The sequence below is a fragment of the Elephas maximus genome, chromosome 11 (assembly GCF_024166365.1).
Source record: "Elephas maximus indicus isolate mEleMax1 chromosome 11, mEleMax1 primary haplotype, whole genome shotgun sequence".
Lineage (NCBI taxonomy): Eukaryota > Metazoa > Chordata > Mammalia > Proboscidea > Elephantidae > Elephas > Elephas maximus.
This window is the reverse complement of record NC_064829.1, coordinates 14,084,951-14,109,859: the sequence shown is the minus strand read 5'-3', so window position 1 is coordinate 14,109,859 and position 24,909 is coordinate 14,084,951. Positions and strand designations below refer to the sequence as shown.

Below are 24,909 nucleotides of genomic sequence, written 5' to 3'. Positions count from 1 at the left end.
GACACAAAAGTAGACTTAAACAAATGGAAAGACAGCCCTTGTTCTTAGTTAGAACTTCTTGATGTCGTCAAGCTGTCATTTCTTCCTAAGTTAAATTATACATTTAATGCTATAAAAATTCCCGCAAGGTTTTTTATGGGGCTGCACAAGTTGAGCCTAACATTCATGTGGGAAAATGAGCACACAAAAAGTAGCTAGGAAAACACTGAAAAGAAAGAGCTCTGAGAGACAACTACCCTATTAGATATTGAAAGATAAAACAAAGCCTCTATAATTAAAATAATGTAGTACCAACATGTAAATTGACAGATCAGTGTAACAGAATAGGAAATCCAGAAATAGACCCATATGCATATAAAATTCTTTTTAATAAATGATAGGTATTTATTTTAAAATTAGGACAACTGAATAGGTATTTGGAAAAAAGATAAAATTAAATTTATTCCTCACACCATATCTAAGAATAAACTCCAAATGGATCAGAGATCTAAATGTAAAAAATAAAACTGTACAAATACTAAAAACACAGGTGAATTCCTCTTTAACCTTAGTATAGGGAAGGACATTCTGTTATCCTTAAACTCCAAAGGCAATTTAAAAAAAAAAAAAGATTGACTACCAAAAAATGGGGGAAATTAAGCAAATTTAAGAGACAAATGGGAGAAATGTATTCACAACATATATCACAAATAAAGGGCTAATATCCAGAATTTATTAGAACTTTTAAAAGTTGAGAAAAAAGTATCCAAAATTCCAGTAGAAAAATGGGAATTCACAATTCACAGAGCTATAAAAATGTCTTTTGTTAAACTTCACTCAAAACAGGATAAATGAAAGTTAAAACTATACCAGGATACTATTTCTAAGCCATCAGATTGGGAAAATTCAGAAGCTTGACAATAGACTATATTGACGAAGACACGAGAAAACAGGCCTTTTGTACATTACTGATGGAAATGGAGAATGGTACAAAACCAATTCAGGGGAAATGTTCCAGACAGTTTAAAAAGAAGATCACTAAGGCAATATGTGCTCCTAGATTGGATCCTGTACTGGAGGGAGGGTGATTATAAAGGACATTATTAGATCATTGACAAAATTATAATAATGGGCAGTGGATTAGTATCATGTCAATATAAATTTGACAGCTGTGGTGACCTAAGAGAATATCCTTTTTTCTTAGAAAATAATCTCTGAAGTATTTAGGGATAAAGGGCCATGATACGTGTAATATACCCTTATACTGTTCAGAAAAAATGATGTATATAGATACATAAATATGTATAGATATATAGAAAGTGACAAAGCAAATTATAAAGCAAATGGGTAAAATATTAACATATATGGTGTTTAGTATTTTTCTGTTTGTGAGTTTGAAATTATTTCCAGATAAAATTAAATGTATATATAAACACATATTTATGTTCTAGCTCTGTCCGTTGAAAAGACCTAAAACCATTGACTAGATTAGTTGCATTAATTATCCCTACTACCCAGACTCATAGCGACCCTATAGGACAGTAGAACTGCCCCCATAGATTCTAACTGCTGACCTTTTTAGTTAGCAGCTGTAGCACTTAACCACTATGCCACCAGGGTTTCCAAACCCACTGCCATCGTGTCAATTCTGACTCATAACGACCCTATAGGACAGAGTAGAACTGCCCCATAGGGCTTCCACCAGGCACTCCACTCCTTGGAAATCCTATGTGGCAGTTTTACTCTGTCCTGTAGGGTCACTGTGAGTTGGAATCGAATCAGCGGCAACGGGTTTGGTTTTTGGTTTGTACTACCCATGAAAGCCAAAATACCACCTTGAGTATTTAAAAATAAAATAAAATTAAAAAAAAAACCTATTGTTGTCGCGTCGGTTCTAACTCATAGCGACCCTATAGGACAGAGTGGAACTTGCCCCATACGGTTTCCAAGGAGCGCCTGGTAGATTCGAACTGCTGACCTTTTGGTTAGCAGCCATAGCTCTTAACTACTGTGCCACCAGGGTTTCCACCTTGAGTATATTTATCGTGACTTTAGAGACCATCTCAAGAATATATTTGATGCGTTAAACAGTGATGACTGAAGACAGAAGAATTGTGAGATAACATCAAGGACATCATACATGAAGTAAAAGGTCATTAAAAAGAAAGAAACAAAATACATGTCAGAAGAAACTGAGACTTGCTCTTAAATGTAAAGTAACTAAAGCAAATGGAAGAAATGATAGAGTTAAAGAGCTAAAAGATTTCAAAGGGTGGCTCAAGAAGAAAAAGTGTAAACTATTATAATGACGTGTGCAACAACATGGAGTTTAAAAACCAAAAGGGAAGAATACACTCAGTATTTCTCAGACTTCAGCTCAGCTCAAAGAACTGGGGGAAAAAAAAAAAGGCAGCCTCAAAGTGCAATATTGAATTCTATGGATAAAAAATTGAACCACACAACAAGCATCAAAAGAAGGTGGAAGGAATACACAGATTCACTGTATCAAAAAGAATTAGTTGGCATTCAGCCATTTAAGGAGGTAGTGTGTGAAGAAAAACCAATGGTACTAAAGGAAAAAGTCTAAGCTACACTGAAGGCATTGGCGAAAAACAAGGCTCTAGGAATTGACAAAATACCGATTGAGATGCTTCAACAAATGGATGCCACATTGGAAGCGCTCACTCATCTGTGGCAAAAAATTTGGAAGACAGCTACCTGGCCAACCTACTGGCAGAGACCTGTATACATGCCCACTCTAAAGAAAGGTGATCCACCTGAATGCGGAAATTATCAGTGTCGTTAATACCACATGCAAGAAAAATCTTGCTGAAGGTAATTCAAAAGCAGCTGCAGTTGTATATTGAGAGGGAACTGCTAGAAACTCAGGCCAGAGTCAAGAAAGTGGAATGAGGGATAGCATTGCTGATACTAGATGAATCTTGGCTGAAAGCAGAGAATACCAGAAAGATGTTTGCTTGTCTACATGGAAGTATTTGACTAGATCATAATAAAGTATGAATAACATTGTGAAGAATGGGAATTCCAGAATACTTAGTTGTGGTCATCGGAATCTGTACATAGACCAAGAGGCGGTAGTTCGAACAGAACAAGGGGTTTAAAATCAGAAAAGGTGTGTGTCAGGGTTATATCTTTTTGACTATTCTTATTCAGTCTCTGTGCTGAGCAAATAATCTGAGAAGCTGGATTGTGTGAAGAAAAACGCAGCATCAGGGTTGGAGGAGGACTCATCAACAACCTGTGATATGCAGATGACACAACCTGGCTTGCTGAAAGTGAAGAGGACTTGAAGCACTTACTGATGAAGATCAAAGACCACAGCCTTCAGTATCGATTACAACTCAACATAAAGAAAACAAAAACCCTCACAACTAGACCAATAAGCAACATCGTGATAAATGGAGAAAACATTAAAGTTGTCAAGGATTTCATTTTACTTGGATCCACAGTCAATCCCCACGGAAGCAGCGGTCAAGAAATCAAATGATGCATTGCATTGGGCAAATCTGCTTCAAAAAACCTCTTTAAAGTGTTAAAAAGCAAAGATATCACTTTGAGGACTAAGGTGTGCCTGATCCAACAAAAACAAAAACCGAACCCATTGCCGTCGAGTCGTATTCCAACTCATATTCCGACTCAAACATCTTTCTGGTATTCCCTGCTTTCAGCCAAGATTTCTCTGGTATCAGCAATGCTATACCCTCTTCCCACTTTCTCTTTTGAATCCAGCCTGAATTTCTAGCAGTTCCCTTTCGATATACGGCTGCAGCTGTTTTTGAATTATCTTCAGCAAGATTTTGCTTACATGTGATATTAATGATATTGTTTGACTAAATTCTCATTCTTTGTAATGTTATTCATAATTTGTTATGATCCGGACTGCCAAATGCCTTTGCATAGTCAGTAAAACGCAGTAAACATCTTCTGGTATTCTCTGCTTTCAGCCAGGAGTCATTTGACATCAGCAGTGATGTCCCTGGTTTCATGTCCTCTTCTGAATCTGATTTGAATTTCTGGCAGTTCCCTGCTGCAGCAGCTTTTGAATGATCTTCAGCAAAATTTTAGTTGCATGTGACATTAATGATATTGTTCAGTAATTTCCGCATTCAGTTAAATCACCTTTCTTTGGAATAGGCATAAATATGGATATCTTCCAGTCTGTTAGCCAGGCGGCCATCTTCCAGATTTCTTGACATGGAGCAGGGAGCTCTTCCAGCACTGCATCCGTTTGTTGTAACACCTCAGTTGGTATTCTGTCAATTCGTGGAGGCCGGTTTTTCCCCAAGGCCTTCAGTGCTGCTTAGACGTCTTGCCTTCATTCAGTACCATCGATTCCTGATCGTATGCTGCCTACTGAAACGGTTGAATGTTAACCAGTTCTTTTTAGTATGGTGACTCTGCATTCCTTCTGTCTTCTTTTGATGCTTCTTGCATTGGTTTAGTATTTTCCCCATAGAATCCTTCAGTGTTGCAATGTGAGGCTTGAATTTTTTTCTTCAGTTCTTTCAGCTTGAGAAATGCTGAATGTGTTCTTCACTTTTGGTTTTCTAACTCCAGGTCTTTGAACGTATCATTATAATACTTTGTCTTCTCAAGCCACCCTTTGAAATCTTCTCTTCAACTCTTTTACTTCATCATTTCTTCCTTTTGCTTTAGCTACTCGACATTCAAGACCAAGTTTCAGAGTCTCTTCTGACATCCATTTTGGCCTTTTCTTTCTTTCCTGTCTTTTCAATGACTTTTTGCTTTTTCATGTATGATGTCCTTGATGTCATTCCACAATTCGTCTGGTCTCCAGTCATTAGTGTTCAATGCGTCAAATCTGTTCTTGAGGTGTTCTCTAAATCAAGGTAGGATATACTCAAGGTCGTGCTTTGGCTCTTGTGGACTTGTTCTAATTTCTTCAGCTTCACCTTGAACTTGCATATGAGCAATTGATGGCCTGTTCCACAGTCAGACCCTGGCCTTGTTCTGTCTGCTGATATTGAGCTTTTCCATCGTCTCTTTCCATAGATGTAGTCAATTTGATTCCTTTGTATTCCATCTGACGAGGTCTGTGTGTGTAGTCGTCATTTATGTTGGTGAAAAAAGATATTTACAATGAAGAAGTCTTGGTCTTGCAAAATTCTGTCCTGCAATCACTGGCATCGTTTCTGTCACCAAGTCCATATTTTCCAACGACCGATCCTTCATTATTTCCAACTTCCGTATGCTAATGACTAGTAGTTATCAGGGCATCGTGTTGGCATGTTCAAATCAATTTCAGACTGCAAAAGTTGGTGAAAATCTTCCATTTCTTCAACTTTGGCTTTAGTGGTTGATGCATAAATTTGGGTAATAATCTTATTAACTGGCATTCCTTGTAGGGTTATGAATATTATCCTGTCAGGGACAGTGTTGTACTTCAGCATAGGTCTTGAAATGTTTGTTTTGATGATGAATGGAACACCATTCCCCTTCAAGCTGTCATTCTTCGTATAGTAGACCTTATGATTGCCCGATTCAGAATGGCCAATACCAGTTCGTTTCAGCTCTCTCATGCCTAGAATTTCAATGTTTATGTGTTCCGTTATATTTTTGACAGCTTCCAATTTTCCTAGATTCATTCTTTGTACATTCCATGTTCCGATTATTAATGGATGTTTTGCAGCTGTTTCTTCTCATTTCAAGTTGTGCCACATCAGCAAGTACAGGTCCCGAAAGCTTTATTCCATCCACATGACTAAGGTGGACTCCACTTTGAGGAGGCAGCTCTTCCCCAGTCATCTTCTGAGTGCCTTCCAACCTGAGGGCCCATCTTCTGCCACTATATCAAACAGTGTTCCACTGCTATTCATAAGGTTTCCACTGGCTAATTCTTTTCAGAAGTAGACTGCTGGCTCCTTCTTAGTCTGTCTTAGTCTGGAAGCTCAGCTGAAACCTGTTCTCCATGGGTGACCCTGCTGGTATCTGAATACCGGTGGCATAGCTTCCAGCGTCACAGCAACACGCAAGCCTCCACAGTATGGCATACTGACAGACATTTGGGGGAGATAAACGCATAACCCTTGACTGTCTTTCCATTCATGTGCACATGGGCTTGAGCCTCTGCCTGGATGGAACCAGTAGACCCTAGCCCCCTATCAATTATCTTGTTTATCCTGCCTGGCTTTTGCCCTAGGCCCCTCCAGAAGGCCTTTCTTCCCTCAGCTGCAGCATAACATCTCTTACTTTCCTTTCAGCCGTTACAGATAACAATAACCAAAGTAATTATCTAAGAACCAGAGGTTTCACTTCCCAAGCTCCTTTGTTCTTTCTCTTCCTAAGGCCTGTGTTTCCATGAGTCTGGAGCCATTGCTATGAATCCCACTTCTGCCTTTTACCAAACTGTAAAAATGGTGTGGTGGGGGCGTCTGACCTCAGCTAACTTCAGGAGGAAGAAGGAGAATTAAGATCTACAGCCCAAGGCTGATGCCTGTGAGGTGGAGGTCAGTCATGCATCCATCTTCCAATTGTCCCTCCCATGGCACTCTTCCACTTCTCTACTGAGTTTGATAATTCGTTCAATGGCCACACAGAACTCACAGTCTTCAAAATTACAGGGTTTATTAGGGAAGTAGCAGGTTACAGTTCAGTTTAGGAACATTTAGGATACAGTTCTTCAGTCAGGAGAGCCTCTTCTCAGCGGTGCCCACAGGCATGCCTCTCTCTGGCCCCTCTGCTGATGCATGCCTCAGCACACTACTCCACTGGTAAATCTCCAGAGGGTGCTTAGCTGTAGTTCCACGAGTAGCTCCACCAAGTGCCTGGAGGCACCCTACTCTGATAGCAAACCTCCTGCCCAAAGGCACTCAGCTTCTCACATCCTGGGCCAGGAAGCCCACCACACCGTCTCCTGCTGGTCTGCCTCTGCTGCTGCTGTTTCTCTGCTGCCACATTTCGCTGTCTTTGGTGTTACAGGTCTCTCTGTCTCTCAGTCTCTTATCAGTGCAGGGATCCCGAGTCCAAAGGGATGCACTCCACTCCTGGCTCTTCTTTCTTAGCGGTGATGAGACCCTCACTTCCCACCTCTGGGGTGGCTCATTTTAAGCCTAGTGGGATGGCAAACCAACCAATCCCCTTTTTAGGGTTGAATACACCTTATTTGTGTGGTCCCACCCAGTCGTTTGGTGGGAGTTAGAAGACCATGGCAAGAAAGACCATATAAAAATGATCCCTTCATACTGCAGGGGTAGATAGCTCTTGGTTAAAGGGTTGACGTGTTAATGAATGGAGATAATATTAATGAATGGAGCTACAATTATAGGCAGAATTGTAAAGGTGGGAACTCTGCTTTTCATATCTGCTCTTATCTCTTCACCGTCTCGTAAATGTAAACTTTTTTAAGTTTTTAGCACATAAATATTGCTCAGTAAATGTTTGAATGAAGAGGTGGGGGAGACTGGCCTTTAGGCATCTTGCCAGTACTCTCCAGCCCCTATAAATCCAAGGAATAGCTGAACCTGTAGGCTGAGTTTATTCCATTGCTGAGGCTGTGAAAGTATGAGAAGAATTGGGATCAGAGAACAGGAAGGCTTCCTCTTGGTGTCTCAGCTGTTGGCTGGCATTCGCAGGAGTGAAGGCCACTTCGCCTTCTACCACTTGCAGGAGAGCTGCCATTTACACTACACCAGCAGTGGATAACAGTGAGCCAACAGAGAAAAGTCACAACACTCCAGGATTGCCTAGAAACTCAAGAGAATGATCAGTATACACAAATAGGATGTTAGCCCACCTAAATAAAGCTACTAAAGGAAGCAAATAACTTCAACAACAACAAAAAGGAGCGCTTAAAAAATTCAAGAATGGCATAAAAAAGCTTGGTTTTACAGACAACTTAGTAGGTGAGTTGAATGGGATGTTTTTACTGTTCAGACTTAAATTATTGGACCGAAAATCAAGTAAAATAAATACAACACAGAGCAAAATACAAAAGGGAAAGAATTGTGAAAGAATCAGTAAAACACTTAGTGGGTAGGTCCAGGAGACCCAACAGATCTAACATGTGAATAATATTTATGGGACTTTAAAAGGGAGAAAAAGAAACAGATGGAGGCTAGACAGTACACTACAATACAAATAATGGAAGAAAACTCCTGAATTGAGGGAAATCTGAGCCTATCAATTTATAAAGCTCAGTGAGCTGCAGGTCAATTGATGAAAACATACACGTACACACCCCTAGACATATATTGATAAAATTTATTAGTTCCAAAAGCAGGTTACCTACAAAGAAAGCCTGTTAGATTGTCATTGGACTTCTTATTTACAGCAATGGAAGATAGACTACTAAGAGAAGAACGGCAGCATAAGCAGCCTATGCCTAGCCAAGTTCGGGTAAAACCAAGATGGTTGCAGACATTTAAGAATTAAATATGTATTTTTTTTTTTTTTAATTTTCAAAAAATAAAGAATAAACCAAAAACTAGTAAAAGTGGTTACGTAATAGGAGAAGGAATAAAATGGGAGACAATGTGAAGTGTTTTTGAAAAACAGTCTGGCAACAGCTAACAAAATATACGAGCTGTTGTCTTTAGAGATACATGCTGAAATATTTATGGATAAAATGATAATGATGAGTGCAGTGTGCTTCAAAATAATACAGGGGCGAATGGGGAGGCACATGTGGAGGAGGATTGGCCAAAGGTTGATAGGCACATGGGGTTCTATATGATGTTCCATCTACTTGCGTAAGTTTGAATTTTACCATCATTTAAAAAAAAAAAAAAAGTTTTTACGAATGCTTATAACCCTTGATCTAATACTCACATTTCTGGGTATAGCAAAAACCCAAACCCATTGCTGTCAAGTCGATTCCGACTCATAGTGAACTATGTTTATTGCAGCACTGTTTTTAGTGGGAAAAAGCCAAGATGAATAAATTAATCATAATATCCCATTTTTGTAAGTGAATAAGTTTTAAAAACTTATTTGTGTAAGATTTTATAAGCATGGAGCAGTACATAGAAGGACATACTCCAGGCTGTTAAGGCATTTGTTGGGAGGGAGGTGGCAGAGGAGGGTGTGATTTGGGTGGAGAGAAGAGAGGTAGAGCTGGACACAATTCTGTGATAATATTTTGGTTCACATGTATCTACACGGATTCCTCCACAACATCTCTTACTGCGCTTCCCTGTTGATGTAATCACCTGTACCCTTCCCTTCACAACTAAGCATCGTAGGCTGATTTCTACTTCAGCTTCTACTGCTCCATCAAACCTGTTTTTATTAAGATCACAGATGATCTCTCTCAGCTGCATTTTAGTCCTTTTTAATCTCTGTGTAGGATTTGACAGTGTTGACTATACTGTTCTTCCTAAAATTCTCCTGCCTTTGGTTTCTGAGACATAATTCTCTCCTAGTAATCATCAGCTTCCCAAACTGTTCTTCATTCCTTTCTCACACTCCCCAGTGTTGGCTTTTCCCAGGATTTTTACTTTCTGGAACCTCTTCTCATGCTACATATTCTCCCAGGTACAGTTTACCTGCATTGACAGTGTATATGAGGACATCCACATATATATCTCCATCCTAGAACTTTCTCTTAAGCTTTAGACCTATATATTTAGCTGCCATCCAGATATTACCACTTAAATTCCCCACAGGAGTCTCAAAAATGAGCGTACCCAAATGGGACTTCTTTTTTCCCCATTCATCCATGTTCCTCTGTCTCGATCAGCGGTATCATCATTCACCTATAAATATTACTCATATACTTAGGAGTCATCCTAAACTCCTCTTCCTTTTTTTCCTTTAGCTCAGTTATTCAACTGTTTTTGAGCACCCATGATGGGTTAAACATTGTTCAGGCGCTGGGAATATAGCTGAATAAAGACAAAGAGAAACTAACATAATCATCCACTAACCTCTGTCAGTTTTGACTTTCAAAGTATTATGTAAGCCCATCTACCAGTTACAAGTTGAAAGTTATTTGAACATCTTTGTGCTGTGTGCAGTCAGGTTATAATAGCTGAAATTGCATTAGCTTCCATGAGAAAGTAAGAAAATCTGAAAATTATTAAGTATTTATATAATATTTTAATTCTCTTGTTATTTATTATGCCTACCAACTCTAATTTTGGTCTTTTCAGAAAACTGTAGATGTGAAAAGTAGTTGTGGTTATAAACTTTCTATTAAAAAGAAGTGCTACAACAAATTTCTCCCGCAGAAGGAGAAAAGAATCTTATTTGAACTTAAATGTTTACTTAGAGCAGAGCACATTGTCTAGAGCCTTTTTGATTTTCACTGATGTTGATTGTTGCACGTGTTCATCAGCTATGTATTGATTTTTCAGAATATTTATTTTCCACATGGTGAATGTGCCTGAATTATTGCTTGATCAAAGTCCCTCAAGAAATGATGCAAAAATCATCAGTAAGTATCATACAAAGATTTTGGAGTTGCTGAAAAACTGATGAAAATACCCAAAACTTATCACTTAATTTACATGAGGTCCTTGTTAGAGCTTCACTGTATCAAACTTCACTCAGTCTAAATTCAGAATATTCTAATATTTTATAGAGAATTAATTAACTGCCCATATAGATGCTTTTATGTATGGAGCCTTATAATACTGTTACCCATCCTGGTATTTCATGCCATGTGACAGATACACTTTAAGTGCTGCGAATGTAAAGAATATAACCAAGACTATGAACTTCAGAACTTCATAAATTTGGGATGAATTAAACGATGTTACAGATGTAGCATTCTAAATGATGGTTTATTCCATTAAACCTTGTGTTTTATACAGTGCTACTCAGAGTAGCTGTTCCACAGACTGTCCTTCATCCTCGGTAGAAGGAGTTTGTGCCAGAACGTAGATGAGTGCACCTCTCCTTTCATCAGAAAACCTTGCTGTGTCAGCTGAACTATGAACAGTGTACTAGTGATAGAATTGATTTCCATTTTGGTACAAGCTCCGTATTTCATCACCAATCAGTAGTAAACAGCTTGCAGACTGACCTCATCTCATGGACCACACTTTGTGTAGAAGATTTATGTCAAGTGTATCAGACATTCGTGATATTGTTATGAGGATACATTTCCTGTTTAATACAGCTTATTTTATACAAATGTGTGGTACTTTTAAATTTGCATAATTCTTTTGTATTTTCCCTCTTAACTTCAGTTCTTTCCCCACAATCTTATTCCATTATTATCTTCCTGTGCAGAAATTCTAGTAATCGTATCTGCTACAGATAATTGCTTCTTACTGCACTGCTCAGAACTCAGTGATATTCGGAGAGCCAGATCATGTTTGTAAGCCATAACCTGGTCACATAATGCCTCCCCTGATACTTTCTGACACTCATTAACTGCCAAAGTAGAAATGCTATTACAAGTTCGCAGGCACTGATTTTATTGCTTAGAGTGCTTAATGGACATATTTGAAAATGCCATTATAAGAAAAGTTAGTCACATTTTTCTTACCTTTGCCAGTAATTTGGCCTTGTTTATTAAGCAGCTGCTGTGAACTTTACTTGCATACTTCATCTTAACCAAGGGGATGCTCCATCGTGGTAAATAGACGTGCTGCAGAGTCCGCTGTAGAACAGATGAGGAAACTTGAAAAGACAGTGATTTCTTGTTACTCACTGGTATTTACTGAGTGCATTTCTGTGTCTTAAAATACACAAAATCACCAGTAATTTGAAGTCTTATTTTTTTTTCAGTGTTAAAACAGCAAATTGTGCTATTATAAGTATATTGTCATAATTTGTAAAACTCCTTTCCTCAGTTTTATATTTACAGGAACTTTGAGAAAATACTACTGTTGGTACATGCATAGATGGAGTTATAACAGCTGATAATTCAGGAGATAAAAAAAAAATTAGTTAAGTCAAAATATACCAGAAATTTTTATCAAATGGATTATATGATGTTAACAGTTTAACGCTAAGTAGGAGGAAGCATAGGAAGTTTTAAGGCGAACTTTTTGATCTTAGACATATACAGATTATAGGAAGGGGTTATATAGGGTGTTTTTAGGATGTCCAAATAGGTATCAAAATATTTGATTACTGGGAATTTAGACTGGATAGAGAGTTTTATCAAGACAAAAGGTAAAGGAGTTTGCATATTAGTATACCTAGATTTAAAGATTCTTCCATTTCCCATCTAAAGAGTATTTTAGTCTTCCTGCTTCCCAAATGGCTTGTTTAATAACTTCCAGTATATTCACTAGGTATTATGAAAAATGCAACCCACTTAAAAAAAAGTAGAATATTATTTAACTAGGACTATTAGCAGCTTCCTTAATTAAACCTGTTCTGGAGTTGTTGAGTAGCAGTAAGCACCATATCTGATTTTCATCAACTTTTATTTTTCACATAAACCTGTGATATCAGCACTCAGAGGAAATAAATTGACACTTAGGAATCTGTTAGACGCAGAGGGCTGAGCATATATCATAGTAAGCAGTGAGATCTTCTTTCTTTATGACCACTTGAATGACCAATTAAAAGAAATTCCAGTATAGAGTTCTGCTTGCTCTACTTTTTCTTCTCTATTTTGTGACTTTATATACAGAGATCTGAGTTGTAATTTTTGAGGTTTTTTAATAAACATCATCAAACTTGCTTCTACCTGAATCTTAAGCAAACAAAATCTGTACCATTCTCATATTTGAAAATCTGCTTTTAAATCAATACAGATTTTATCATGTGGTTTATGTGGATTAATTATATCAGCCTATTTCCAAAACTTAAGAATTCTAAATTTTATGTGGAATGTATTGTAAAGGGTGGGGAATATATATGTATATGTAAAATATGTGTGTATATACACAGGTATATACACATATATATGTCAGATGGAAAAAACAAGGAAATAAATTATGAATACTTAAATTACCCATAAACTGTAAAGATTCACTCTTTAGCATTGCCTGTAAAAATTACATAAGTTCTGTATTCTTACTTGACTTACTCATATATCAAAAAAAATAAATGGGAAATTGTGGTTACAGCTCAGGTGTTTTCTGGGTGTCTCTAAATGAATATACTATTACCTTTAAATTTTGTTACATAATAGTCTGGTAAATCCCTCTCTTTGAAGTTCATGTAAATTTCAAGTGTACTTGCCCCCCCAAAAAATGTAAAATTGCTTATTGCAGATAACAAAACTAACAGGGTTTTTGCAAAAAAATATGTTAGCTTGATGATTTTCCCTAAAAACTGAGTTTCTACCAATGCCTAGCAACTTAAAGTGAGTCTGTCACATAATTATAGTAGTTGAGGTATTGCTGAGTATTAAAGACTGAAACTCTACATAAAGGGTGAATTTGGGCAGAACCCTAAAAAAAACTAAAAAACACCTTGGTTTAAAATTATTAATTATATATGCAACATTTAAATAAGCTCAGCTTTAGCTGTGTCATCCTCTCTGCATAAAAGTACTTCATCTAAAAAAAAAATGGACCTCTATGTAATAAATATTGATGGTGGTATAGCTGAGACTGGGTGATTTTTGTCAGTTTCCTTTAGTAACATCAAAATTTTTGTAGTGATATCAGTTCTACTTTTAGAGGAAAAAAATGTCAGTTAATTTATACTTTGTAGAATCAGTTCATACATTGGACTGATATTTTAGCAGAAAGGCAATGTATGATAACTAACTCAGAGAGTATATGGAGTGCTGTGGTATTTGATTTTATTTTTATGTCGATTTGGCTTTTACACTTAGCACTTTCAGCTATTGATTGTGTTCTCTTCCCTCCTCAGCTCACCCCTAAACACTAACTGTAATTCTCTTGTCTATATCTTTTAATGTAGAAATACAATGAAAATATGTTCTCATATGGCATACTTATTTCAAAATAGATGTATGACTCATTTTCTCCTATAAAGTAGAATTAAAACACCTAACCTGTATTTAGGAGAACTGAGTTCTAAAAATGCTCATTTCCCTGCATCTAAGTCAATTCACCCCCACATGTCTATCAGTTTGTCGTACTGTGGGACCTCGGGTGTTGCTGTGATGCTGGAAACTATGCCACTGGTATTCAGATACCAGCAGGGTCACCCATGGCAGACAGGTTTCATCTGAGCTTCTAGACTAAGACAGACTAGGAAGAAGGACCCAGCGGTCTACTTCTGAAAAGAATTAGCCAGTGAAAACCTTATGAATAGCAGCAGAACATTGTCTAATACAGTGCCGGAAGATGAGCCCCCCAGATTGGAAGGCACTCAAAAGACGACTGGGGAAGAGCTGCCTCCTCAAAGTAGAGTTGACCTTAATGACATGAAGAGAGTCAAACTTTTGGGACCTTCACTTGCTGATGTGGCACGACTCAAAATGAGAAGAAACAGCTGCGAACATCCATTAGTAATTGGAAGGTGGAATGTACAAAGTATGAATCTAGGAAAATTAGAAGCCGTCAAAAATGAAATGGCACACATAAACATTGAAATCCTAGGCGTGAGTAAGCTGAAATGGACTGGTATTGGCCATTTTGAATTAGACCATTATATGGTCTACTATGCGGAGAATGACAGCTTGAAGAGGAATGGTGTTGCATTCATCATCAAAGAGAACGTTTCAGATCTGTTGTGAAGTATAGTGGTGACGGTGATAGGGTAATATCCATACGCCTAGAAGGGAAAGAAGGGAAGACCCATTAATACAACTGTTACTCAATTTTATGCACCAACGACTAAGGCCACAGATGAAATTGAAGGTTTTATCAACTTCTTCAGTCTGAAATTGATTGAACACGCAATCAGCATGCACTGATAATTAATGGTGATTGGAATGCAAAAGCTGGAAACGAAGGATTCGCTCCTGGTTGGAAAATACGGCCTTGGTGATAGAAACAATCCCAGAGATTGCATGGTTGAATTTTGCACAACTGATGACTTCTTCATGTCAAATACCTTTTGTCATCAACATAAATAACTACTATACACATGAACCTCACCAGATAGAATACACAGAAAACATATCAACTACATCTATGGAAAGAGACAATGGAAAAGCTCATTATCATCAGTCAGAACAAGGCCAAGGGCAGACCAAGGAACAGACCATCTGTTGCTCATATGCAAGTTCAAGTGGAAATTGAAGAGAATTAGAACAAGTCCACGAGAGCCAAAGTATGACCTTGACTATATCTCACCTGAATTTAGAGACCATCTCAAGAATAGATTTGACATGTCGAACACTAATGACCAAAGACGAGATGAGTTGTGGAATGACATCAAGGACATCATACGTGAAAAAAGCAAGAGGTCATTGAAAAGACAGGAAAGAAAGAAAAGACCAAAATGGATGTCAGAAGAGATTCTGAAACTTGCTCTTGAACATCAAGTAGCTAAAGCGAAAGGAAGAAACGATGAAGTAAAAGAACTGAAGATTGCAAAGGGCAGCTCGAGAAGACGAAGTAAAGTATTATAATGACATGTGCAAAGAGCTGGAGATAGAAAACCAAAAGAGAAGAACACACTCGGCATTTCTCAAACTGAAAGAACTGAAGAAAAAATATGAGCCTCGAGTTGCAATATTGAAGGACTGTATGGGAAAAATATTAAACGATGCAGGAACCTTCAAAAGAAGATGGAAGGAGTACACAGAGTTATTATACCAAAAAGAATTGGTCAACATTCAGACATTTCAAGAGGTGGCATATGATCAGGACCAGTAGTACTGAAGGAAGAAGTCCAAGCTGTGCTAAAGGCATTGGTGAAAAACAGGGTTCTAGGAATTGACAGAGTACCAATTGAGATGTTTCAACAAATGGATGCAGTGTTGGAAGTGCTCACTCATCTATGCCCAGAAATTTGGAAAACAGCTACCTGGCCAACTGCTGAAAGAGATCCATATTTACGCCCATTCCCAAGAAAGGTGATCCAACCAGATGTGGAAATTATCAAATAATAGCATTAATATCACATGTAAGTAAAATTTTGCTGAAGATCATTCAAAAGCAGCTGCAGCAGTATTATCAACAGGGAACTGCCAGAAATTGAGGCTAGATTCAGAAGAGGATGTGGAACCAGGGATATCATAGCTGACGTCAGATGGATCTTGGCTGAAAGCAGAGAATACCAGAAAAAATGTTTACCTGTGTTTTATTGACTACGCAAAGACGTTCGACTGGAGGAGCATAACAAATTATGGATAACATTGCGAAGAATGGGAATTCCAGAACATTTTATTGTGATCATGAGGAACCTGTACATGGGTCAAGAGGCAGTTGTTCGGACAGAACAAGGGGATACTATGTGGTTTAAAGTCAGGAAAGGTTTGGGTCAGGGTTATAGCCTTTCACCATACCTATTCAATCTGTATGCTAAGCAGATAACCCGAGAAGCTGGACTATCTGAAGAAGAACAGGGTATCAGGGTTGTTGGAAGACTCGTTAACAGCCTGAGATATGCAGATGACACAAACCTTACTTGCTCAAAGTAAAGAGCACTTGAAGCACTTAGTAATGAACATCAAAGACCACAGCCTTCAGTATGGATTGCACCTCAACATAAAACAAAAATCCTCACAACTGGATGAATAAGTAACATCACAATAAATGGAGAAAAGATTGAAGTTGTCGAGGATTTCATTTTACTTGGATCCACAGTGCCCATGGAAGCAGCAGTTAAGAAATCAAAAGATTTGCGTTGGGCAGCAGACCTCTTTAAAGTGTTGAAAAACGAAGATACCACCTTGAAGACTAAGAGGCACATGACCCAAGCCATGGTATTTTCAGTCAAATCATATGCATGCAAAAGCTGGACAGTGAATAAGGAAGACAGAAGAGTTGACTCCTTTGAATTGTGGTATTGGACTGCGAAAAGAACGAACACGTCTGTCTTGGAAGAAGTACAGCCAGAATGCTCCTTAGAAGCAAGGATGGCGAGACTGTGTCTCACATATTTTGGACATGTTGCCAGGAGAGATCAATCCCTGGAGAAGGACGTCATGCTTGGTAAAGTACAGGGTCAACAAAAAAGAAGACCCAGCGTCTGCAACTGTGGGCTCAAGCATAGTAACCGTGGGCATGGTGCAAGACCCGGCAGTGTTTGGTTCTGTTGTACATAGGGTCACTATGATTCAGAACCAACTCAATGGCACCTAACAAGTCAGTTTAGGGATGAGAAAACTGTAAAGTTTTTTTTTTTTTTTTTTTTTTAATGCAGGTGCATTTTTTTTCTGTTACTTCCCTGGCTAGGTAATATAAATATCAGTTACATTTGTTTAACTCTTAAATATATTAGTTGTCGTTAGTGAACTTTTGTAGAACCAAAGAAGGTACCATCCATAATAGGCATAGAAGAGACCCACTGCAACAATGAAAACAGTTCTCCCAATTAAGCCTCAGAGACCTTCTTGGGCTCAGAGTCAACTTACTCAGGGAACAGTTGCTACTAGAAGACTAATATTAAAAATAGCCACAGGTCACTACAAATAGACTTCTTACCAGGGGAGAGGGCTGTAGTAGAGACTCCTTCACAAAACTGCTGAAGAGACCAGTTTTTTCCTTTATAAATACGAAAAGAAATCCAGAGATATTAGGGAAATCAACTGAATGAAAGACACAAAGAGCCAAGAGGAACAAACAGAACATTTGGTCCTGGCGAACGTAAATGATGGAGGAAACGGAAGGGTAAGTTCTTAGTATCCTTGGGGCTCACAGAGGGCAATTTATCCATCAGCAAAAACAAGCAGCTTCTATGGAAGAGTAATCAGAAAACAAGAAAGTTCTTGGAACTAAAAATAGGATTTCTGAAATTAAGTATTTTATGAAGGATGAAAGAATAGACTTGGACATTGATGAAAATCTAGAGATCCAGAAGAGCAGCATGTAAAACATACAGAAGAAAAGGCATTTGAAATATGAGAGAAATGGTAAGAAACATACACAGGATGTAACTATTTACCTTATAAGAAAGTAAATTCTGGGAAGAAATTTTTTTAATTGAAATTTTCCCTTAATTGAAACAACACTTAAGTTTTTAGATCCAAGGGGAATTTGAAAAGAGGGAAAAAACTCACAACGAGTATATCACAATTTCAAGGATAAAGATAAATCCTGTAAGCTTCCAGAATTCAAGGCAAATGTATTACCCTCAAAGGAAAGAGACTGAATCAGATTTTTCATCTTTAAATATGTTTCTAGAAGGTAATTCTAAGAAAGATAAATTTGACCTTGAATTTATTCCCAACCCACTATCACTCAAGTAAAATATCTTTGGACATGCTTTTTATTCCCTTTCTGAAAAAAATTGTTGAAGTATATCACTTTTCAGTGACACAAAATACAAGCTTAAGAGGACAATATGAAGATTATTCCAGTATTTTGATGAAAAAATTCCAGAATGACAACAATAATTGGCATCTTTTAGAACGGAATGTCAGCTTTGTGAAGAGTGTTATCTTTCTTGAGAGCTGACATTAATACACATAGTGGATAAATTAGATGCTGAAAGTTAAACTGTGTCGTGGTATTGATGATGTGAAGGCATGTTGTCTCTTCTGATGAGTGAGAAAAATAGGTCAGAATTCCACAGGATATAATCTATATGAACAATTCATGGACTAAATATGAAGAAAGCTAAAATATGGCATGATTTGGGACAGCTCGTGAAGTGATAAGGATGCTTTCCGAAATGTCAGTAATAGACCTCTCTCTTGACCAGATAATTCTGAGAAGGGCTAGGGTCACTATGAATCAGAATCAACTTGATGGCAGTGGGTTTGGTTTTCTGGTTTTAAGAGAACAGACCTGAGGTTTAGAAGTTTGACTTTTTAAGTTAATTCAAACAAACTCAAATGTAGTACTTTTTAAGTAGATTATAAATTTTTGTTGTTGTTGTTGTTAAATGGGTGGCTTTTACTTTCTTCTTTACTCATCTGTATTTTCCAGGTCTTCTAACATGGGTTTTTTACTTTTACAATAAAAAGAACAGTAAAAAAAAAAAAAAAAAACCAAAAAAATTTTTACTTTTACAGTAAAAAGAACAGTAAATGTTATTTTAAAATAAATGAAACAAAAGCAATTTTAGTAAATTAAGATCACTGAAGTATAGTTCAGGACTTTTTTAACTACACTATCTGAATAAAAATAACATATAAACAAACACTATTCCAAGTACTCAGCGCTCATCTGCTAACCGTAAGGTTAGCAGTTCGAACCCACCAGCCCCTCCACAGGAGAAAAATGTAGCAGTCTGCCTTGAAAGAAGACATTCAAACGGCTAACAGACACATGAGGAGATGCTCTTGATCACTGCCCAGTAGAGAAATGCGAATCAAAACTACAATGAAATAGTATCTCAACCCTGCATTACTGGTACGAATCAAAAAAAAAAAAAAAATAACAACGTTGGAGAGGCTGTGGGAGGATTGGAACTCTTATGCACTGCTGGTGGGAATGCAAAATGGTACAGGCATTTTGGAAAATGATACAGCGTTTCCTTTAGAAAGCTAGAAGTAGCAGTACCGTATGATCCAGCAATATATCCTAGAGAAGTAAGAACCATCACACAAATAGACATACGCACACCCATGTTCATTGCAGTATTGCTCACAATAGCAAAAAGATGGAAACAACCTAGATGCCCATCAGCAGATGAATGGATAAACTATGGTACATACACACGATAGAGTACTACACAATGATAAAGAACAACGATGAATCTGTGAAGCATCTCACAACGTGGATGAATCTGGAGGACGTTATACTGAGTGAAATAAGTCAATCACAAAAGGACAAATATTGTATGAGACCACTACTGTAAAAACTCATGGAAAGGTTTACGCACAAAAAGAAACAATCTTTGATGGTTTGGAGGGAAGGGAGGGGTGGGGATGGAAAAACAATAGATAAGTGGTAACTTTGGTGAGGTGTAAGGCAGTAGACAATATTGGGGAAGCCAGCACATCTTGTCCAAGGCAACATTATGGAAGCTCCATAGACACTTCCAAACTCCCTGAGGGATCGAATTACTGGGCTTAGGGCTGTGAGACCATGGTTTCAAGGACCGTCTACCTCAATTGGCATAACATAATTTATGAAGAAAGTGTTTTACATCCTACTTTGATGAGTAGCATCTGGGGTCTTAAAAGCTTGTGAGTGGCCGCCTAAGATAATCCACTGGTCTTACCCTATCTGGAGCGAGGGAGAATGAAGAAAACCAAAGACACGGGAAAGATTAGTCCAGATGACTGATAGAGCACAAATACTACAGCCTCTACCAGACTGAGTCCAGTAAAACTAGATGGTGCCTGGCTACCAGCACCAACTGCTCTGACAGGGATCATAATAGGGGGCCCTGGGCAGAGCTGGAGAAAAATGTAGAACAAAATTCTAACTCACCAAAAAAAAAAAAAAACACACTTACTGGTCTGACAGAGACTTAAAAACCCTGAGAGTATGGCCCCGGACACCCTTTTAGCTCAGTAATGAAATCCCTTGTGAGGTTCACCCTTCAGCCAAAGATTAGACAGGTCTAAAAAAAAACGAGACTAAAGGGGCACACCAGCCCAAGGGCAAGGAGTAGAAGGCAGGAGGGGACAGAAAAGGTGGTAATAGGGAAGCCAAGGTAGAGAAGGGGAGGGTGTTGACATGTGGTGGGGTTGATAACCAATGTTACAAAACATAACTAATTGTTTAAGGAGAAGCTAGTTGTGTAAACCTTCATCCAAAGTACAAAAAAGAAAAAAAAAATGTACAACCTTGGGAACTCTATGGGGCGGTTCTATTCTGTCCTACAGATTTGCTATGAGTCAGAATTGACTCAAAGGCAGTGGGTTTATTCCAAATGTAGGGATAGTTTTTTCTTAATAGTGTTCCTAGTGTTGTCAGTCTTTGGTGGTTCAGTGGTAGAATTCTCACCTCAGTGCAGGGATACCCAGGTTTGGTTCCCAGCCAATGCTCAGCCACCGTCTGTCGCTGGAGGCTTGCTGTAAAGCTGAACAGGTTTCAGTGGACCTTCCGGTCAAGGATGGGCTGGGAAGAAAGACCTGACAATCTACGTGCAAAAATTAACCAGCAAAAACTCTGAATCACAACAGTCTGATCCACAACCAATCATGGGACCAGCGTTTCATTCCGCTGTAGATGGGGTCACCATGAGGCAGGGACCAACTCTATGGCAGCTAATAACAACAACGTACCTCGTGTTAAAAGGATGCTTAATTCTGGTTGAGTATGTTTGCGTGCAATGAATCAGTTAATGTGGCCTTTTCTTGCCATGATCTTGTAATGCCCACCCAAGTGATTGGGCAGGACTGTGTAATAGAGTAATTGTAGCCCACCAAAGGGATTAGTCAGTTTTGCCATCCTGCTGGGCTTGAGGTGAGCCATCCCAGATACCGCAGAGAGAAAAGATACCACCAACAACAAGGAAGACCGCCCAGGAGCCAGCACATCCTTTAGACCTGGGATCCCTGCACTGAGAAATTCTTGGAACCAGGAGACAGAGAGAGAGGGAGGTGTAACTCTGAAGGCAGAGACTCGGCGGCAGGAGAGACCTGCAGGAGACAGCCCACAGAGTAAGAAAGCCAAGTCACTTTGGGCAGAGACTGAGGGCCAGGGAGAGGAGTGGCTGGAAATAGACTGTCCTGATGGAAGAATTGTATCCTTGAGTGTTCCTGAGCCTGAATTGTAACCTGTTACTTCCCTAACAAACCTCATATTCGTGAGTATGGTCTGTGAGTTCTGTGTGGCCATTGCCATGATTTATTGAACCCAGCAGAGAAGTAGAGATTGTCGTGAGAGGGACAGTTGCTGTCAGAACTCATTAAAATGGCGGAGAGAGGAGGCATGTCTGTCCCCCGCCTCATGGGAATCAGCCTTGGTCTGTTGGTCTTGATTCTTCTCCCCTCTTATGATTAGAGGAGGTCAGACACTGCCTTCACTCCAGTTTTACAATGTTACTCAAAAAAAAAAAAAAAATGACCTTTCAGGAAATTTGACAATGAAAATCAAGTCATGAACAATATTTCTTTTCTACTCTGCTCTTTAATATGGTTATATTAATCATAACAGCTCAGACTCTAGCATTCCAGGACTATCTACGTTTGATCATTGGCTCTGTAATCGTAGGCAAATTAGATAACCTGTGTGTGCTCAGGTTCTACATCTGTAAAATAGGGCTTACAGTACATACTTCTTAGGGGGCTTTGTAAAGGCTAAATGAGTATATGAATGGGCATAGATTACCGACTGGCATGGAGTAAGCACTTGAGAAATGATAGCTTAAGAAATAGCAAAAACCTGAAATAAAGGTATCACAGACACTTCCAATTATTTAAAATGAAATTTTCAAAACCATACGTTATATCCGGATACAAGATAAGCATACAAAAATCAGTTGGATTCCTCTTCGCCAACAAAAAGAACATCAAGGAGGAAACCAACAAATCAGTACCATTTACAGTAGCCCCCAATAAGATAAAATACTTAGGAATAAATCTTACCAGAGATGTAAAAGACCTATACAAAGAAAACTATAGGACACTGCTGCAAGAAACCAAAAAAGACCTAAATAAGTGAGACAACATACCTTGCTCATGTATAGGAAGACTCAACATTGTAAAAATGCCCGTTCTACCAAAAGCCATGTGTAGATACAACGCAATTTCAATCCGAATTCCAATGACATTTTTTAATGAGATGGAGAAACAAATCACCAACTTCATATGGAAGGGCAAGAGACCCCGGATATATAAAGCATTACTGAAAAAGAAGAACAAAGTGGGAGGCCTTACTCTACCTGATTTTAGAAGCTATACTACCTCCACAGTAGTCAAAACAGCCTAGTACCGGCACAGCAACAGATATATAGACCAATGGAACAGAATTGAGAATGCAGACATAAATCCATCCACATCTGAGCAGCTGATGTTTGACAAAGGCTCAAAGTCAGTTAATTGGGGAAAGACAGTCTTTTTAACAAATGGTACTGGCAGAACTGGATATCCATCTGCAAAAAAATGAAATAAGACCCATACCTCACACCACGCACAAAAACGAACTCAAAATGGATGAAAGACCTACATGTAAAATCTAAAATGATAAAGATCATGGAAGAAAAAACATTAGGACAACATTAGGAGCCCTAATACATGGCATAAACAGTATACAAAACATTACTAAAAATGCAGAAGAGAAGCTAGATAACTGGGAGCTCCTAAAAATCAAACATCTATGCTAATCCAAAGACTTCACCAAAAGAGTAAAAAGATTACCTACAGACTGGGAAAAAGTTTTTAGCTATGACATTTCCAATCAGTGCCTGATCTCTAAAATCTACACGATACTGCAAAAACTGAACTACAAAAAGATATAAAAATAACCCAATTAAAAAAATGGGCAAAGGATATGAACAGGCATTTCACTAAAGAAGACGTTCAGGCTGCTAACAAATACATGAGGAAATGCTCACAATCATTAGCCATTAGAGAAATGCAGATCAAAACTACAGTGAGATTCTATCTCACTCCAACAAGGCTGGCGTTAATCCAAAAAACACAATAAATGTTGGAGAGGTTGTGGAGACACCGAAACACTTATACACTGCTGGTGAGAATGTAAAATGGTACAACCACTTTGGAAATTGATTTGGCATTTCCTTAAAAGACTAGAAAAAGAACTACCATATGATCCAGCAGTCCCACTCCAAGGTGCCCGTCAACAGATGAATGAATAAATAAATTATGATATATTCACTCAGTAGAATACTATGCATCGATAAAGAACAGTGGTGAATCCATGGAACATTTCATAACGTGAAGAAATCTGGAAGATACGCTGAGTGAGATTAGTCAGTTGCAAAGGGACATATTGTATAAGACCACTATTACAAGAACTCGAGAAATAGTTTAAACAGAGAAGAAAATATTCTTTGATGGTTTTGAGAGGGGGGAGGGAGGGAGGAAGGGAGCAGAGTTTTCACTAATTAGATAGTAGATAAGTTTTAGGTGAAGGGAAAGACAGCACACAATACAGGAGAGGTCAACACAACTGGACTAAACCAAAGGCAAAGAAGTTTCCTGAATAAACTGAATGCTTCAAAAGCCAGCAAAGCAGGGATGGGGGTTTGGGGACCATGGTTTCAGGGGACATCTAAGTCAACTGGCATAAAATCTATTAAGAAAACATTCTGCATCCCACTTTGGAGAGTGGCGTCTGCGGTCTTCAGTGCTAGCAAGCAGCCATCTACGATACATCAGTTGGTCTCAACCCACCTGGAGCAAGGAAGAATGAAGAACACCAAAGACACAATGTAACTATGAGCCTAGGAGACAGAAAGGACCACATAAACCAGAAGCTACATCAGCCCGAGACCAGAAGAACCAGATGGTGCCCAGCCACAACCGGTGACTGCCCTGACCGGCAACACAACAGAGAACCCCTGAGGGAGCAGGAGAGCAGTGGGATGCAGACCCCAAATTCTCGTAAAAAGACCAGACTTAATGGTCAGACAGGTGAGACAGGGACTAGAAGGACCCCGGAGTTCATGGTCCCCAGACCTTCTGTTAGCCCAAGACAGGAACCATTCCCGGGGCCAACTCTTTAGACAGGGATTGGACCAGAATATGGGATGGAAAATGTTACTGGTGAAGAACGGGCTTCTTCGATCAAGTAGACACATGAGACTGTGTTGGCATCTCCTGTCTGGAGGGGACATGAGAGGGCAGAGAGGGCCAGAAGCTGGTGGAATGGAAACGAGAAGACAGAGTGGAGGGAAGGAGTGTGCTGTCTCATTGGGGTGAGAGCAATTAGGAGTGTATAGCAAGGTGTGTATAAATTTTTGGATGAGAGACTGGCTTGATTTGTAAACTTTCACTTAAAACACAATAAAAATTAAAAAGACCATACTTCATATGATATTGCATCCATACAACCTTTAAAGAAAAAAAATGCCATCTGCATTTACCATTACAAA

General features: G+C 38.6%; 1 protein-coding gene across 4 annotated transcripts in view; it reads left to right on the top strand.

Annotated features, from left to right (window-relative positions):
* Positions 1 to 24,909, top strand: part of ANKRD12 (ankyrin repeat domain 12) — a 165,833-nt gene that overhangs the window by 99,815 nt on the left and 41,109 nt on the right. The window contains exon 2 of one of the 4 annotated variants that reach the window (XM_049900151.1): positions 10,314 to 10,393. The exons of the other annotated variants lie outside the window; for them this stretch is intronic. Coding sequence (XP_049756108.1) covers positions 10,330 to 10,393 — 64 coding nt within the window. The 5' untranslated portion in view covers positions 10,314 to 10,329. The remainder of the gene's footprint in view (positions 1 to 10,313; positions 10,394 to 24,909) is intronic. 4 annotated transcript variants of the gene reach the window in all.